At 40.6% G+C, this 19710-nt stretch overlaps 1 protein-coding gene across 2 annotated transcripts in view; it reads right to left on the bottom strand.

The window, feature by feature from the left end:
- Positions 1-11852: 11852 nt before the first annotated feature.
- LOC115173643 (brevican core protein) overlaps positions 11853-19710 on the bottom strand; it is a 30346-nt gene continuing 22488 nt past the window's right edge. For both annotated transcript variants that reach the window (XM_029731938.1, XM_029731939.1), the window contains exons 9-14: positions 17621-17728; positions 16587-16745; positions 15949-16031; positions 15648-15792; positions 15179-15361; positions 11853-14487 (exon numbers count right to left, since the gene is read on the bottom strand). In XM_029731938.1, the coding sequence (XP_029587798.1) occupies positions 14360-14487; positions 15179-15361; positions 15648-15792; positions 15949-16031; positions 16587-16745; positions 17621-17728 (806 nt within the window). In that variant the 3' untranslated portion in view covers positions 11853-14359. The remainder of the gene's footprint in view (positions 14488-15178; positions 15362-15647; positions 15793-15948; positions 16032-16586; positions 16746-17620; positions 17729-19710) is intronic.

The raw sequence follows: 19710 nt of genomic DNA, 5'->3' as shown, positions 1-19710 counted from the left end.
TAATACTGTATGTAGTCAAGGTATCCATTGAACCATCGATTCTTACTGATCATAAAGTTATATTCTTATCTTTAAATATGAATGGATCTGAAGTTAATGAAAAGAATCAGAGTTATTGGAAACTCAATAGTAGACTGTTGGAAGATGATCATTTCAAGATGGATGCCAAAGATATTATACAAGACAATTGGAGGAAAGCCCAACTATTTAAGTCTTATGGGAAATATTGGGAATTAATGAAGTAAGACAAACAGCCATGAAGAGAGGTAAAGAATTTGCTGACCTTAAAAGATTGAGGGAAGATAAAATATTTCCTTCTCTCTCCTTTCCTTATGTTTATCTAATCTCTATGGAGGACCTTGACGAAGAAGGAAAGGGTCAGTTATTTTCTTTACAACTAGAAATGGACCGAATGTATGAAGAGAGAGCAAAAGGAGCATTTGTAAGATCAAGAAGGAGATGGTTGGAGGAAGGTGATAAAAACACCAAATACTTTAGAGAGAAAAAAATCGGAATTTACATCTATTCATGAGCTTAATATAGATGGCAAAGAAAATGAAAACCCAAAAGATGTTTCAAAATTTGTGACCTTTATACCAGTAATGCCTGTCCTACTAGTGACATATCTGCCTTTCTAGACTGTCAAAGACTATGCAAAATTCATAGAAATGATTTATATTAATGAAATAAAAAAATGGATCAGCAAGTTAAAAGAGAACAAATCTCCAGGGAATGATGGCATTATTAGTGAATTCTGTAAATATTTTCTGGAGAATATTGTTGAATTTATATGTAATGTTTTTAAGAAGGCAATTGATTTAGGGGTCCTGCCTGTTTCTATGACACAAGTCCTCATTTCTGTAATACCCAAACCAAACAAAGATTCTATGATGTTAGAAAATTGGAGACCAATCACATTAATGAACAATGATGGAAAGCTACTTGCATCCATCTTTGCTGAAAGACTTAAAAAAGGTCTTGACCAAATCATTGATTACACCCAGTCTGGTTTTATGAAGGGCAGACATTTATGTAATAATATTCAACAAGTATTGGACTTGATAGACTACAATGAGCACATTATGGAAGATAATTCTATTTGTAGACTTTTACAAGGCATTTGATTCATTTGAACATTATTTTCTTTTTGAGACTCTTTGATTTTTTGGTTTTGGTCAATATTTTCAAAGTGTAATTAAGACACTTTACAATAATAGTAACAGCTCTGTTAAATTATCCCATGGAACTTCACAGAGATTCCACATTAGACGTGGAATTAAACAAGGATGCCCAATTTCTCCTTTCTTATTTTTATTGGTCACACAAGTTATGGCACTTCATATAAATAAGGATAGTTTTAGGGGTATTCAGATACAAGACAAAGAGATAAAATGTTCACATCAGCTGACGACACCACCATTTTTTTGAAAGATCATAATGAAGTCTGGAAAGCTATTGAGTGTATTAATGCCTTCTTTTTTCCCCTTTTTTTCACTCCCCAATTTCGTGGTATCCAATTGGTAGTAGTTACAGTCTTGTCTCATCGCTGCAACTCCCGTACGGACTCGGGAGAGGCGAAGCTCGAGAGCCATGCGTCCTCCGAAACACAACCCAACCAAGCCGCACTGCTTCTTGACACAATGCACATCCAACCCGGAAGCCAGCCTCACCAATGTATCGGAGGAAACACCGAACACCTGGCGACCATGTCAGCGTGCACTGCGCCCGGCACGCCACAGGAGTTGCTAGTGCGCGATGAGACAAGGATATCCCTGCCGGCCAAACCCTCCCTAACCCAGACGACGCTGGGCCAATGTATTAATGCCTTCTCACATGTATCTGGTTTATCTCTGAATATTAGGAAATGTGAATTATTTGCGTTGAAAAGGTGTGACTTACACTCAGTATGTAACATCCCTGTAAAAGATTTGATCACATATCTTGGTATTAAAGTTAGCAAAGATCAGAAAGACAGGGCCAATTTAAATTTCTCTCCTATTGTAGAGAAAATTGGAAAGAGATTTAACTCCTGGTTATTATGAGATCTTTCTTTATCTGAACTTGTACTTTTATTAAAATCTGAAGGTCTGTCCAAATTAGTTTAAACCTCCCTTGCTGTCACATCTGTCAGAAAGATTGGACCAAACCACAGCGTGTTGAGTGCTCATCTTCTTTTTATTATTTAAGTAAAGTAAAGTGAAGTGAACACTTAAACCAAAATTAACAAAATGACACACGACAGTTCCGTAAGGTAACATAGACTATACGGAAAACAACCACCCACAACCCACAGGAAAAAAACAGGCTGCCTAAGTATGGCTTCCAATCAGAGACAACGAAAGACACCTGCCTCTGATTGGAAACCATACTCGGCCACACAAGAAAATGAACATAGAAAATGAAAACTAGAACAAATCCCCATGAAACAAACCAACCCCAAAACACACAAAAACAACACCCCCTGCCACGCCCTGACCATACTACAATGACAAATGACCCCTTTTACTGGTCAGGACGTGACACTTGCCTTGGATGTTCCTCTGTCAGTAACTAAAATGGTTGATACTAAACTATTTATATGGAGGAATATGGAGGAATAAATTGAGGAATAAACCTCATTATTTAAGAAAAGTGGTAATATGTAGCACCCAAAGTGAGGGAGGGTTGAATGCTCTGGATTTTAAAACCTCTAATATAATCTTAAAGATCAAATGGATTCAAAACTATTTAAGAAATAAGGATTGCATTTGGAATATAATCCCTCATTTAATATTCCAACAGATTGGTGGTCTAGAGTTCTTACTCAAATGTAACTTTGATATGGGTAAATCCCTATTAAGATTGCTAACTTTCATAAACAAGTACTTCTAACTTGGAACCTCATGTACAAACACACATTTTCCCCACATAGGTATCAAGTCTGGAATAATAAAGACATAAAATACAAAACAAGTCTTTGTTTTTCCAGAACTGGTTTGACAACAACATTAATTGTTTACAGACAGATTATTTCACTTATAATTCACTGTATCACAATTCCAGTAGGTCAGAAGTTTACATACACTAAGTTGACTGTGCCTTTAAACAGCTTGGTAAATTCCAGAAAATTATGTCATGGCTTTAGAAGCTTCTGATAGGCTAATTGACATCATTTGAGTCAATTGGCGGTGTACCCGTGGATGTATTTCAAGGCCTACCTTCAAACTCAGTGCCTCTTTGCTTGACATTATAGGAAAATCTAAAGAAATCAGCCAAGACCTCAGAAAAACTATTGTAGACCTCCACAACTCTGGTTCATCCTTCGGAGCAATTTCCAAACGCCTGAAGGTACCACGTTCATCTGTACAAACAATAGTATGCAAGTATAAGCACCATGGGACCACGCAGCCGTCATACCACTCAGGAAGGAGACGCATTCACTTTGGTGCAAAAAGTGCAAATCAATCCCAGAACAACAGCACACGACCTTGTGAAGATGTTGGAGGAAACAGGTACAAAAGTATCTATATCCACAGTAAAACGAGTCCTATATCGACAGAACCTGAAAGGTCGCTCAGCAAGGAAGAAGCCACTGCTCCAAAACCGCCATAAAAAAGCCAGACTACGGTTTGCTACTGCACATGGGGACAAAGATCGTACTTTTTGGAGAAATGACCTCTGGTCTGATGAAACAAAAATATAACTGTTTGGCCATAATGACTATCGTTATGTTTGGAGGAAAAAACGGGAGGCTTGCAAGCCGAAGAATACCATCCCAACCGTGAAGCACGGGGGTGGCAGCATCATGTTGTGGGGGTGCTTTGCTGCAGGAGGGACTGGTGCACTTCACAAAATAGATACCATCATGAGGGAAGAAAATGATTTGGATATATTGAAGCAACATCTCAAGACATCAGTCAGGAAGTTAAAGCTTGGTCGCAATTCGGGGAATTTTTACTTGGATTAAATGTCAGGAATTGTGAAAAACTGAGTTTAAATGTATTTGGCTAAGGTGTATGTAAACTTCCGACTTCAACTGTATGTCAGAAGATTTTGGAGTGAGTTAGAAGATTTTATTTGAAAAGAAACGACTATTAATGTTAATCTGAGAGACTCTGATATTATGTTTTATTTTCATCCAAATGATATGGACCCTGATTAACCTTTCATTGTTAATTTGTCTATCTTTCATTGAAGATTCTTTATCCATGAAATGAAGTGGGCAGAGAACAAACCCCTCTTTACCTTATTTAAGATAGAATTTAAATATTAGTTTGAAATGATCAGTAAAAAAAAAGCAATACGCACCATACACCATACATTTTTTAGACAAATTGAAAATGTATGTCGATATGTAATACCCCTGTTTGTTAGGTTTATGTACTCTTGTTTTTAATATTTCGGTTTTTGTATTTGTTGTGTTGTGTAAGGTCTGTCGTCAGGAATGGACCAAGGCGCAGCAGGAATGTGGATACTCATATTTTTAATAAACTCAAGTAAAGCATCCACAGGGAAAAAACAATAAAAACGACAGCAACAGTTTTGCAGGCACACAAAACGCAATGCAAAAACAACTACCCACCACCCCAAGGAAAAACACACACTACTATATAGGACTCCCAATCAAAGGCAACTCAACACACCTGCCTTCAATTGGGAGTCCAACAATCAACTCACAAGTAACACAAAATCTCTGCCACGTCCTGACCAAAACTAATACAATTGCTCCCTCTGCTGGTCAGGACGTGACATGTTCATATTTTCTTTTTAAAGAAGGGGAAAAAAACAAGCTTGTTAGCTAGCTAGCTAGCTTTGGTCCAACGTTAAACCAACTCGGAAGTTCAAAAACATTCAAAGCTCTTCCATAGAAGCCGCTCCTCTTTAGGTATAATTCCGTGGGCCTAATTTAGATAATGCATGTGGTAACAAAATGCCCAGCGCTTCAACTCAAGTTTCTGCCATCCTCTCCTCATTCTCTCCTCACCCTCAAAATTTCAGTTGCATCTCGTACTTTACACTGTGACTGGCAGCACGGTGTGTGTGTTTGTCTTTCATTATGATTAAACCATGCTGTTACAGCCAAATACAATTTTCTGTTAACAACTTTCCTATACAGATTAAATCACTTACCCGCTTCACAGCAAGCTGCTCTATCCGCACTGATTTGTGAAATAATTTAATGTTGAGCTAAATGTAAACAAACCCAAAATATTCAGAGGTTTAAACAGGAACAGAAAGGAACAATATAAACTGGTACTATTTGGGGGTTCGAACCTGTTCAGAACTTTATTTTGCTGGTTGGAACAGAGGAACGGAACAAAACAAATCTAAATGATTGGAAAACAATTTTGGTTCCAACCTCCTGCTCCTGAAAGTTTTTCTTGAGTGTACTTTTAACAGAGCTGAGATTTACTTCAAAGTGCATTCATCCTATTGCTTACAGCCTTACTGTACACCTATCAAGTTACACCTACACACAGAAACTGATACACAGAAACGTTCCTGCAACGTTCCCTTGAAACGTGTCTAGAACAATAATAACTTATGTTCTAAGAACATGGCAACCATTTTCTGTGTATGTTTGGTGGTACGTTGATGGAATATTCTCCTAACCCACAGAAAACTGGACACGAGAGTTCTTGCAATGTGCCTATTTATTTCTGCAATCCTGGTTTCTCTGTCACATGGTTGCCTTGTTACTAGCTATAATGTGGATACAAACCCACTTAAAATGTCCTCACACACCGTCTCCATTTCAGAAGTTGAAGTTATCAATGCTATATGAATGTACTTGTTTTCCCAGAAACCTTTCATACTGTACCTCCTCCTATTCAAGTTGAATACTATTGAATCTGTAAGGATGAGAATTACATTTCTAATAGATATTAAATGATGTAAATACTGCATGGGACCATGTGCTTGGAGTAGGACCTTTCATTTTAATCCATAGGATCATGGGAACCATAGTTCTCTGATGTGTCCAAGTATCTGTACCATGTATTTCACAAAATCTGCAACATGAACTAGAATTAGGTAAAAAATCAATTAATCCTAGCATGTGTTTTAAGTGTACAAATGTATGTTTTGACTGCAACTACCCTTTTGATATTCTCACCCAGGGAACCTTTCCTGCCACTGTTGATTGAGATTATAGCTGTCTGAAGCCTTCACTATGTATGCAGCATGTTAGACATACATACGCAAGACCTGAGATCAGCCACCAGTCGTTTATATATGGCTGTTTAATGGTATGAATTAATGCTGACCAAGTTTCACTACCCTAATTTTTTGCAAGATGAAGCCTCTGGTAAATATGGATTATTACTGTAACATTAGCAAATACGTCAAATATTATTTTCTTCGAGTGGTATTAACCAAGTTCTTACAATGAAGAACAAGTGTAAGTGAACACTGACATATTTTGTAGTGTGTCTGTTTTTAAAATATGCTAAGAAATTAACAATATTTTAAACGGCATTTGATGGCATTCACTGCATCTGGTTAAAAAAATGTGACAAGGCACGGTCTCTCTCACACACACTCGTGTAATTTTAAAATGTGACAAGGCACGGTCTCTCTCACACACACTCGTGTAATTTTAAAATGTGACAAGGCACGGTCTCTCTCACACACACTCGTGTAATTTTAAAATGTGACAAGGCACGGTCTCTCTCACACACACTCGTGTAATTTTAGAATGTGACAAGGCACGGTCTCTCTCACACACACTCGTGTAATTTTAGAATGTGACAAGGCACGGTCTCTCTCACACACACTCGTGTAATTTTAGAATGTGACAAGGCACGGTCTCTCTCACACACACTCGTGTAATTTTAAAATGTGACAAGGCACGGTCTCTCTCACACACACTTGTGTAATTTTAGAATGTGACAAGGCACGGTCTCTCTCACACACACTCGTGTAATTTTAAAATGTGACAAGGCACGGTCTCTCTCACACACACTCGTGTAATTTTAAAATGTGACAAGGCACGGTCTCTCTCACACACACTCGTGTAATTTTAGTGTTAGCACACAGTTCGGCAACCCACTACCCTCATACATTTCCACATTCCATTTCCAGGGGGAAGCGGCAACCGGTTTAGTGGATGTGCTCCACCAGGAAGCCTTGATAATTACTCAGGTGTGGACAATCAGTATGATGGTCATTCCCGGAGAGGGAGGAGGCCAGAAGCCTTTGTTTGTTTCTTTGTGATAAAGGGGAAACCTGAAAGAGATTTGGAGGAGAAATTGGGAGAAACCTGGAACTTTACCAGAACAAACTGGTGAATAAATCCTCTTTCCCCTGACCGTGTGTAAAAGAGGATGTGGCGAGGGCTTCCCCTGTCACTTTGCATCCTATTAGTGTGTTTGTTGAAGGAGCCTGGAAGGTTGCCATAACAAACTGGTGAATAACCTCTCCCCCTGGCCGCATGTGAGCCAGCAGGTGGTAAGGGCTACCCCTGGTTGTTTGTAGACTATTCATGGCCTATAGCGACATGTGCTCTCTTGGAAATAGGGGGAAAGGCTATGCACTAGGTATGCGTTTGTTGAAGGAAATGCAATCACAAATTGACATCCATTGTTCAAAGTTCACCCAGTGCACATCATCACGACAAAAAAAAAAATTCTCCATGTGAAGCCAATAACTAGCCTGCTAATATTAATATGCTTTAAGGCCTAGTTAACTGCTCTTTAACCTAACCTGATTTAAGGTGTGTATCTATGTGAGAAATCAGTATATGAGGACCGTGTTGTGTGTACATGTGCCCAGGAGACAGCTAACTTACAGAGTTCAATAATGTTTTAGTTTTTTGCCTGATTTGCATGTTATTTTGGCATTAATTCATGTCACATATCAGTTTGCAAACAACGTAAAAACACATTTATTGAGTGAATAAAGCTGCATACAAACATAGTCGCTTTCTTGAGTAAGGCAGCTCTAAAATGCAGGGGTGTCAGCCTAGTTCAGTACATTCTGTGGTGGAGGAGCAGCCAGCGAAAAATACAGAGCGTAGGCGTTGGTAATCTTCTCTAGTTGCGTAGTGATTGGCTCAATGTTCTGTCACTCATGGGGACACTACGTCACCGCAGAATCTACAGGGAGAGCTAGGCAGTTCAAGCCCCCTTAGGTGCTGCCATAGATTTACATTAGAAGTGCCCATCCAAGAAGGCTCAAGTTCATTGGCCACAGATAAAATCACGTTTTATCAACCGTAGCTTTGATTGGACTGATCATGTCAGGGAGATGACACTTAATGGGATGACCTGAAGTATTCTGTTTTTAGAAAATGTTATGCCGTTTTCAAATGAAACACAATACCTTGCTCTTCTTAAAGCTTTTATAATTGGATGACACTTAATATGTTGTGAAATCTGTTGTGAATGTATTGTAATGTTTAAAAAAAAAAGTATAACTGCCTTAATATTGCTGAACCCCAGGAAGAGTAGCCTTGGCAGCAGCTAATGGGGATCCATAATAAATACAAATACAAATGTCAACATCATACTTTCAAAATCTTAACTAGCAAACTAGACAAGCAGTCATCGTCATTAATCACATCGACAATCTGGCAAATCCTTTTCAATCCTTGTCATATGAAGAGAAATTATAGACAAAACATATCGGTGCTCATCGGCCATTGGACATAAACATTACACAACAAGTCGGAAATTGTAAATTCATCAATAAGTGGTTTGGAAGGAATCAGTGGCTAACTGACAGCGTTGCAAAGCAATCACTATTTTGCTTCCTCTGTCTGCTATTCGGTGGAGAGGGTGTGTGGTCCAAGTCTGGGTTTAAGGATTTAAAACATCTGTCAGAAAGAGTCTCTTTTCCAAGCTTAAAAGGATAAACATTGACACGCAACACCATGGGCCAGAAAAGGTTTAATACAATGGTCATGCTGTCAAACCAGCATGACTTCTGCCGCTTTCAAAACAACTGGGATCTCTGACTGGGAAAATACGCTTTGAACGGTCATCCAACTCAGAATTCCAAGTCGGGAACTCGGGCCTCTTTATAGATCTCCGACCTGAAGATCTCTGACGTTATGATTCAACCTCGTTTTTTTCGGAGTTCCCAGTTGTCTTGAAAGCACCATAAATCCAGAGAATTCCAGACTTTGATGACAGTCACCACCACGCCACCTTCCTGTTCAAGTGAACACAGCACAGCAACGGTGAGTCCAACAATGTCTTGTATGCTTCTGCATAAATGATGTAATATGCCAGGGAGATATGTATACTGTAGCTAATAAAGTAATACTAAGTGTATGTGGTGTGGTAAACTGTTAGTAGCCCATGTGCATCACCCTAATAATGTCACGCCCTGATCTGTTTCACCTGTTCCTGTTATTGTCTCCACCCCCTCCAAGTGTCGCTTATTTTCCCCAGTGTATTTATCCCTGTGTTTCCTGTCTCTCTGTGCCAGTTCATCTTGTATGTTTAGTCAAGTCAACCAGCGTGTTTTTCCCCATACTCCTTTTCAATTCTCTTTTTATAGTCCTCCCGGTTCTGACCCCAGCCTGACTCTGGACTACTTTCCTGCCTGCCCTTCGGTACCTATTGGACTCTGATCTGGTATTGACCTTTTTGCCTGTCCACGACCATTCTCTTGCCTACCCCTTTGGATGAATAAACATTGTAAGACTCCAACCATCTGCCTCCTGTGTCTGCATCTGGGTCTCGCCTTGATAAATGATTTGGTCCCTTTCCCCCTCAGAACTTAGCCTAATGTTCTGACTTGGTGGTGCACATGTAGCCTATAGCCTGTTTTAGAGAAATGTCATCATTGAATATTGTAAGAGCTTTCTTTGTCTGCTTATATGTCCCCTTTATTTATCCTACGGTTCTGACTTGGTTTACAGGCAGAATACTGTAAAAACGGCCCATGTTTTGAATTCTGTCACTGTACATTTCAAAAGTGCTGAACAAATAGTTATATGGACTACGTCCATCTTAGCTCACTCATTGTCGCAATCAAAATTACAGATTGCCTCTTATCCGCTCATTGTTCCCTTATGCCCTAGTTTGTACATCTCAATTGTTACAGGCCTATTGCTTGTATAGGTCTATCTCATTAGTATCGTATTCATCATTTTAGGCAATGTTGGAAGGATTTCATTGTTTTGCTTACTTTGTGTATTATAATTAGCTTATGTGCTTTTCTTGACGAGGAGGAGATACTATATCATGTTGTTGGGTCTGTAACCATGTTTTCCAGTGACAGTCTCTTCTCATTGAAATATTTGTTTTCAACAAAATGTTCAGTAAAGTTCTTATCAACTTAAACAAATCCACAAGAAGTCAGTAGTATCCACATTTGTTTAAGCAAGTCAGCCATATCAGCTATGGTTTTTGAAAAGGCAGTAATTGAGGATGAATGAACTGTTTCGCTGCCAGACAAGGCTCCGCTGATAGCCAGGTGTAATGGTGTTAAGGATTCACTCCATGGTGCTGAAAGGAAAGCTCTATGTAGGCCCTAACAGTTTGTGGGCATCGTTTGTCACTGTTATAGTACAATTCATGTATTGTTTAGTGTTGTGGTGTGTAGTGGCATTGCTGGCACTTTAAATCTTGTTGCCCCACCAAAATTTAAAGTGCATTTGGAAAGTATTCAGACCCAATTACTTTTTCCACATTTTGTTACGTTACAGCCTTGTTCTAAAATTGACTAAATAAAACATGTTTCTCATCAATCTACACACAAATCAAATCAAATTGTATTTGTCACATACATGTGTTTAGCAGATGTTATTGTTGGTGAAGCGAAATGCTTGTGTTTCTAGCTCTAACAGTGCTGTAATATCTAACAATAATATCTAACAATTTCACAACAATACACACAAATCTAAAGGAATGGAATTAAGAATATATAAATATTGGGTGCAAGGCCACGCAGTCATGGGTGAACAGGGAGCACACAATACCCCATAATGACAACGCAAAAACAGGTTTTAGACATTTTTGCGTATGTATTAAAAATAAAAAACAGAAATACCTTATTTACACAAGTATCCACATTTTGTCATTATGGGGTATTGTGTGTAGATTGATGGGGAATACAACAAATGTAATCTATTTTAGAATAAGGCTGTAATGTAACAAAGTTTGGAAAAAGTCAAGGGGTCTGTCACGTCTTCCGCCAGAGTCGGTCCCTCTCCTTGTTCGAGCGGCGTTCGGCGGTCGACGTCACCGGCCTTCTAGCCATCACCGATCCACTTTTCATTTTCCATTGGTTTTGTCTTTGTTTTTTACACACCTGGTTTCAATTCCCCCATTACATGTTCATTATTTAACCCTCTGGTTTTCCCCATGTTTGTGTGCGTGTTTGTTTTATTGTAAGGCTGTATCTGACGGCTGGTATATTGTTACCGGGTTTTGTTATTACGCCCGTTTATTTTGTGGTCCTGGTATTTTTCCAGCACCATAGTATTGTGTTTATACTGGTGTTTTCTTGAATTAAATACCTTGTCCACGCATCTCAGCTCTCCTACGCCTGACTCCTTTCACCAGTTACCCACAGCCTTGACAGGGTCTGAATACTTTCTCGAATGCACTGTACATGCTAAAATCGCCACTGGGTAGAGCAGATCTTTTTTGGATGCCGAAGCTCCTCATTCTGGGAGAGTTGCTTGTCTAGGTAACATGCTGTTACTTCAGCTCTGCCAGTGCCATGTACAGTATGTAGATGCATGAGTTTAAGGGTATTTTGACCCATTTTAGTTTTTTTTTTGTTGTAAATACAACCTCTAGATACAGACTTCATCATCACCTGGACTGTTAAATAAAAAATAAAAAAATGTGTACCTGGACCTCTGACTCCATCTCAATTGTTGATCCTCCACACCAACTAAATAGGCACACAAAAAGTTACAGAAACATTCCAATTTTATTTTAGTTGGTTTAGGAAGGAACAGTATTACCGTAAAAGATGCGTATAAAAAACGAAGCAAATAAAGAACAAACAAATACAATTTCCGATAATGGCTGTGTGGTTAATACTCATTAAATCCTTGCTTTATTCTAAAAAAAAACTTTATTACAACATAAAGCTTTTCATAGAACTGTGTCAGTAAAATGTAGGGCATCTATCACAGGGAAGAGTGGACAGTAATTAAAACATACTTTGAGACAAAATTAATATCATTGATAAGTACAGTAATGGCATCATCACCATGGTCAAATCTTGTGCATGCTACTCACTCACTCTAGCCTTTTTCACCCTAAATGAATTACGACCACTGTGAGAAATGTAAATTCTACTTCGATAATGGAATTGACATTATAAACAAGCTTGTTTGTAGTTGTTTTTTTTCTAACATCCTGCTGCACAAACCTGCCATTTTGATTCTTAAGGATGAAAATGTTTTAACGTACTTCATGCAGGTATCATACGCACGGGAGTTAGCACCACTTTTCATATGAAGTCTGTTGATGACAAAAGTCCAAGAAGGTGTAAGGTTGTGAGATGGTTGAGGTGGAAATAATGCTGAGTTCAAGAATTGATGTGGGTTCCTAAGATTGCAGGGATTTTCTGCCCCAATTCCAAACCAACCATTCTTTCCATTCCGAAGACTTTGTTAAGTCACCTCGTGCATCTGAAATATTTGTATTGGTATCAGCAATGTGGTAATAGCCACACCTAGCCCTCTGGTAGGCTTGGTGGAGTTTCCATCATATTTCGTACACCTATGCAGTCCTTTTTGTTTTATGAAGGGGACTCATAAAGGACATAGGGGTAGTGATGCGGGACAGGTTAAGTTGGACCACAGAGTCAATACTCAACCGGACATCCCTATAATGACTCACCTGTCCTGCAGTGTACTCAATAAGATGAAAAGTTCAAATCATTGCAGGTAGAAATATTACTAATAGAACTACAGTTGTTCCCAAGTCCCGAGTCTACAGGCAATCCAACCTGGTGTCAGGGCAATTGGTATGAATCTGTACGTAAATCTGTGACACTCAATTCAGGATGATACATTACATTTCATTATGAATAAAATAGTGATTGTACAATATCATGCGAATTAGAGGATGTACAGTATCATACGTCTTGGAGGACATATAGTATTGCAAGTCTTTGTCTGAGACCACGTTGCTTGTTGCACTGTAACAACAAAGGACAATTACAGGGACAATTTAAGTTGGGAGTTACAGGAACTAACTACAAAGGTTAGGAGAACTAAAAAGACAAAGGTTAGGTGAATTTACATAGCAGGTGTATTGGGTTAACTTTAGAATAAGGGTTAGGGGAAAGGTTAGCTAAAATGCTACAGATATCCCCGACGCGACTCGAACACGCAACCTTTGGATTGCTAAACTGTAGGGATCATACCTCTTGGAGGTGCTCAGAACTACACAATTATATTTTGTACGGCTCTGAGGCCAGGCTGGGCAATCATATCTATTCTACACAATACATTTTTATCTGAACGTTCTGTAACGTTTACACCCTCCTGAACAGACCCCAGGTAGTCCTTAGCTGATAGAATATTAATGGAATTGCAAACAGACCAGCTGTTGTTGAAAATGTTATGGGTGGATTTATAAAGTTGATTTGCCAATAATAGTCAATAAACAATGATTGAGAACTGACATGATAAATTGTGGAGATGAGATCACTGAACACCATTAGTGTGCTGAGGCCTGTTAAAAAACCAACAAGAGACCTGGGCTTACAGATGACCCCGCACATTGAATGCAATGACATCCTAGATAGCTACAATGTGGAGCCCGGAACATATCTGGCGAAATGTCCATCAGTTTACCTGTTTCCAATAATCCTTTTACTGAATTCACATCTACAATCCATACCTCCTTGTCCATCCTTCTGGATTGTCCAATGTGTGGATTTTTAAAGAAACCGTCTGAACCAAACCGGCACCAGACTCACCTGTGATAGACAGTGCTCAAGACGAGCTACTGCATATCCTACCACTGTCTGTCTACCACACCTGGGCTTATGTGCCGGTTTGGAGAAAAGTTTATTTACAGATCCACACATTATACAATCTGGATGAACGGACAAGGAGTTACTGATTATAGATATGCCTCAGTGATAGGATTTTCACAGAATATGTTCTGGGTTCTGTATTAAAGCGTTCTAGGACACCATTGCAATTAATTGCATCCTATCTAGGGCTACAAGAGACCTTCAAGCCCAGGCTATCCCAACAACAGATTCAGATCGATGTGCTTTGGGGAGGACAGTAGGAATGTAAGAGGTTATGCTTGACTGACCCTGTGTCCCAGTACTCTTTCCTTGTCTCCTTTCCTTCAAGATCACCCTATTGCCTTTACCTGTTAAGCCATTTCAGATCTCTGGTCAATGAGGAAAGGAAACTCTTGAAGTGTACTGGGACATGGTATGAAATTTAAAAGTTCCACTTGATGTCCCTGTATTGAGGTGTTTCCTTTGTTGTTTGTGATTCCTCTTCAGCCAGCTCCTGGCTTCCTGTGGTTAGTGATGTTGCTCCTACTGTCTGTGCTGTGCTTCCTGCCCCTGAAAGGAAACCCCCAGCACAAAGTTGAAAATAAAGACTTCTGACAAATCTGTTGGATAAAGATGTAGTGTCATTTGTTCACAACTTTCATACATCTATCTTGTTCCTCCCACACCATCTTCGGAGTGAGAACACCCTCTGATTTAGACACTAGTCTTCTGGGTTGGCTTTGCCTGCTGCTATGGCATTGCCTTGACTTAGGACGGGACTCAATGAAAGGCACATTTCGACAAGGGCACAACACTGTCAACATTGCGGCTTCTACAGGCAATTTCCTGACAGTCGTGTAGACTGCATTCACAGTAAACGCTGCGAATGTTGGCTCAAGTGTAAACTACCTTTCAAGTGCAGTGTGCTTGTCGACAATGCAAATTTGATTGAATCCCAATGACAGATCTTATCTTCCAGAGCTAAAGTAGATTCAGCAACTCCCCACTACGGAACAACAACTAACGTTTCGGTTAAAATCCCCGTCTCCACTCTTAAGCATCTCCTTAATTCATCGGAAGAATCAGTGACACTCATGTACTAAATCATGATTCTTCAGATCTTCATTCTTGCTGACAGTCTGTACGAGAGATGAACTGCATCTCAATAACTGTTCTTGAGTCATATTTAGCAATATCAAAACTGTAATGGAACATGGTCACAAATGAGAGATAAGTGGGTGGGTCATAGAACTTTTCATACCAGGGATGCAGAGGATCTGGGGGTCCCCCCACTTGCCACCCGGCAGGCACACGACCAAAGGGTTTCGTCTCTGCTGGAAGCCCTGGGCACAGTAGTAGCGCACAACGGCGTCTGTCTCGTACCTCTGGCGAATTCTGCCAAACGCGGATGCGTTCCGGACTTTGGGGGGAGGACCACATGAAGCTGTGGGAGGAGTTAAGAAGACTGTAGGTGATAATGTATTTTAAATCGAAAATAAATTAATGAAAAGTTGAAAGATTATTTGTCCGATGTACACATTCAATACAGTTTTGGGCAGGACAATAGTTTGGGACTGTATTGAATGTGTGCATTAAACATCTACGACTACTTCTACAGACCTCTAAGTTACATCAATGTAATCTATTGCATCGAGGTAGTTACAGGTACAGTATGTAAAGGAACTGGTCGATTGGTGCTTGTTTGTAGTAACATCATGTCCATTACTCACAGGTGCCTTTCTTGCAGGTGTAGGCCAGGTGGTAGTTGCAGGGCACATCGCTCCAGCGCCCAGAATCATGCCATACCATCACCACACAGTCCTCTCCAGACAGGAAGTAACTGTCAGGCTGGCCCCTGTACCAATTCTCATAGAGCTGGGAAGACAAGGTGAGAGACACAGAGCTGTAGTAGTTTATAAGCATGGGAGCTAACGTCTTGTGTTTCCTTTAGTCTTTGTAGCTGCACGTCATCCTGTGGACAGGTTTTGACCCAGTACTTTTTCTCTGTCAAACTAATCTGTCTGGACTCACCAATGGGTTGCCATCGGACCAGTGGAAATCCCCCTCAATGGTTTTGTCGTTCAGTCCAGTCCACTGATACTCCTTAAAGTTATCTGCGGATAGAATAATACATTTTCTTTTCTTTTCAAGCAGTATGGCTTCTCTAACAAGTTATACCGTAGGTCTTTGTCTTTGTGCTTCCACTGCTAATATCAACAACCCTGCCAGGGTTTGTATTGCCAAATTACTTGGTTTGAAGTTAACTGGAGGTAATATGGCCACATAGTTTAGAACATGCTGAAGCTGTCCGCAGCACTTCAATTGTTTTTTGGCTAATGTCAGCAGTTGGTGACAGTGGCTGAGTACAATTTGTCACTCTGGTTAAAGGTAAGTGTGCATCTAACTTATTTTGTAATTTTGGTGAACTACCTCACTCAGATTACCATTAGCATGTAGCACTTCTGCCCAGCAGGGTCAATGGCATGACATTTGTCCTTCCTATGCTAATAAACAGCACACATAAAACCTTGAGAGCTAGCTGTTGTCTTTCCGATGTATCAATGTGCAGTGAACTGGTACACTATGCTAACAAATGAAGTAGCCTATCAATGAAAGAGGAAAGGTGGTGTATGAAGTTCGGTGGCTTTCTGTCACTACTCCCAGCGTACTGTTAATGAAGTCCTTCTCTTCAGGTGTCATGATTGATGCCAGGTGGCCCCCCACCATGCGACAGTGCTGTTCCGCCACCTCCCAGCTCATCCGCTGGTTGAAGTGCTTGTAGCAGTTCCCGTGGAACTTCTGCCAGCCCACCTCACACTGCTCCAGATCTAAGAGACAGAACAGAAGGGAGGGAGAGATTTTATTCATTCATTTGAATGATTAAGAGGGAAAGGGTAAGATTTGTTGAGCTTTTCTGACCATTGAACAAGAAAGAAAGAGAAGGGTTGGTTTTGAAAAACAATGAGGCGATCCGAACGAAACTACCTTAAAGACCTTGGCTGGGATTCAATCGAAGACGCATTGTCGACAAGTGCAACGCACCTGACTTTTGAAGGAAGTTGTTTAAGCTTGAGCCGACATTCAAGGTGTTGACATAAATGTGATCTCCACGAATGTCAGGAAAATGGCCTTTGATTGAATCCTTGCCTTACATTTTCCCTGATTCACGGAGCAGATGGATCCATGAGGTTCATCCATCTAAAGAACACTTCTCATCTCACCTTCTTTCCATTTCTATTTTCTCATCCCTAAATCTGTGTGACAGGAACACAGTGGCATAGCAAGCAGGTCTCAGAGAACAGCCTGCATCAGACAGAACTGAAGGGGACAATTGTTCCAAAAGCAAGGTTTCGTCCTCTTTGAACAAGGTGAGTCTTTGAGTTTGACAGGCTCCTAAAGCCACAGTGTGTAATATTTCCATTTGATTGATTTTGAGTTAGTTATTAATAGACTAGTTCTACAAAACTAGACTAGCACAACTGTCTTACCTTATAATAACAAAACAATGAAGGACCTCTCACTTCCTTTAACTTCTTTTATTGTGAAGATGACTGGAACGTGGCCGACTTATTCTGCTTCAGTACATACAAACCCCAAAGTATTTTTTACTGAATGTGGTAATGCATTACTGGGGGATTACAACACTGCTTGATAGCACTCTTACAATTACGGAGATACTGTAACAGCCGAACGAGGAGCTCACCTGTCTGACAGAGGTCACCACCATAGCTGGGCAAACAGAGGCATTTGGTGCTCCCGCCCATCTCAACGCAGGTGCCGCCGTTGGCACAGGGGTCCTCCAGACAGGCATCTGAAACACAGCAAGAGGCCAGTCCTGACAGCTCTGATAACCGTATGCAGTGTGTCTAGTAATGTAGTAATACTACTAGTAAATAATAAAGTTGTACTGTTGTACAAACAATAGAATGATAATGTCATACAATTATAGCCTAGTGTGTAGAAGGCAGTGGCGGCAGCAGCAGCCAAGAGGAGAAAGAAAACAAAGTTGGTTAAAATATGAATATGATGATGAAAAGAGTTGAAGACAGAGGAGTTTAGAGATTATGTAAAGAAAAAGCAAGGTTGGTGAAGGTCTGTAAGGCTGCCGAATAAGGTGCTTTATCTCCTGCCCGAATCCATTAACTCAGTTTGACCACAGTCCTTGTCATGTTCGCTGAAGATATCCCTGTAACCTTGAATGATTCCCACACTATTCTCCAGGTCAAGTACTTGTTAACCCTCAGGGTAATTTCGCCCTCTTCTGGTGAGGATGAGTCATTTCTATCACATCTACAATTATGCTGATTTCAGTGTTGTACTAATTAGGAATGCAGTGATGGTGATGTGATATAGAGGGCAAGGGAATTTGTAGTACTGTCTTTATCTGCAATTGATTGCCTACAATGAACCTGTCATGATGTTTTCCATTGGTTATACTTTTGCATGTATCTCTGTGTAGATGTAGTTATATTTTGGTCCGGAACATATTACGAAAGTACGGTGTTAAGTTTGCTGACAATTGTCAAAATGAACTAAGACACATTATGGATGCCTCATACCTTATAGTGGTATTTCTGCAATCTACTGTAAATGTAACCTGGGCTGGAACCAGAAGTGAGAGAATGAGACTTCAGACCATTTGGTATGAAAATATAAGAACACCAAATATAATCTAACCGAAAGTATCACTTCGCCTCTTGTGTCAGACTGGATGGAGCGCACACATGTATCAGACAAGAATACCTCCCTGTTCTCCTTTCCTTTAGTACCCTCGAAGCTCATCATTAAGCTCGGGACCCTGGGTCTGAACCCCGCCCTGTGGAACTGGGTCCTGGACTTCCTGACGGACTGCCCCCAGGTGGTGAAGGAGGAAACAACACTTCCACTTCGCTGATCCTCAACACAGGGGCCCCACAAGGGTGTGTGCTCAGCCCCCTCCTGTACTCCGTTTACCCATGACTGCGTGACCACGCACGCCTCCAACTCAATCATCAAGTTTGCAGACGACACAACAGTAGTAGGCCTGACGAGGCAGCCTACAGGGAGGAGGTGAGGGTCTTGGGAGAGTGGTGCCAGGAAAATAACCTCTCACTCAACATCAACAAAACAAAGGAGCTGATCGTGTACTCCAGGAAACAACAGAAGGAAAAGGTGGAAAACTTCAAGTTCCTCGGCGTACAAATCAATGACGATCTGAAATGGTCCACCCACACAGTGTGGTGAAGAAGGCGTAACAGCGCCTCTTCAACCTCAGGAGGTTGAAGAAATTTGTCTTGGCCCCTAAAACCCTCACAAACTTTTACAGATGCACAATTGACAGCATTCTGTCGGGCTGTATCACCGCCTGGTACGGCAATTGCACCGCCCGCAACCGCAGGGCTCTCCAGAGGGTGGTGCGTTCTGCACAACGCATCACTGGGAGCAAACTACCTGCCCTCCAGGACACTTACAGCACCCGATGCCACAGGAAGGCCAAAAAGATCATCAAGGACATCCACCACCTGAGCCACGGCCTGTTCACTCTGTTATCATCCAGAAGGCGAGGTCAGTACAGGTGCATCAAACCTGGGACCGAGAGACTGAAAAACAGCTTATATCAGACTGTTAAATAGCCATCACTAGCCGGCTTCCACCCGGTAACTCAACCCTGCACCTTAGAGGCTGCTGCCCTATATACATAGACATGGAATCACTGGCCATTGTAATAATGGAACACTATTCACTTAAAAAATTATGTTTACATACTGCTTAACTCATCTCATATGTATATACTGTATTCTGTTATACTGTATT

Source organism: Salmo trutta, chromosome 34 (genome assembly GCF_901001165.1).
Source record: "Salmo trutta chromosome 34, fSalTru1.1, whole genome shotgun sequence".
Lineage (NCBI taxonomy): Eukaryota > Metazoa > Chordata > Actinopteri > Salmoniformes > Salmonidae > Salmo > Salmo trutta.
This window is presented reverse-complemented; position numbering and strand designations above follow the sequence as displayed.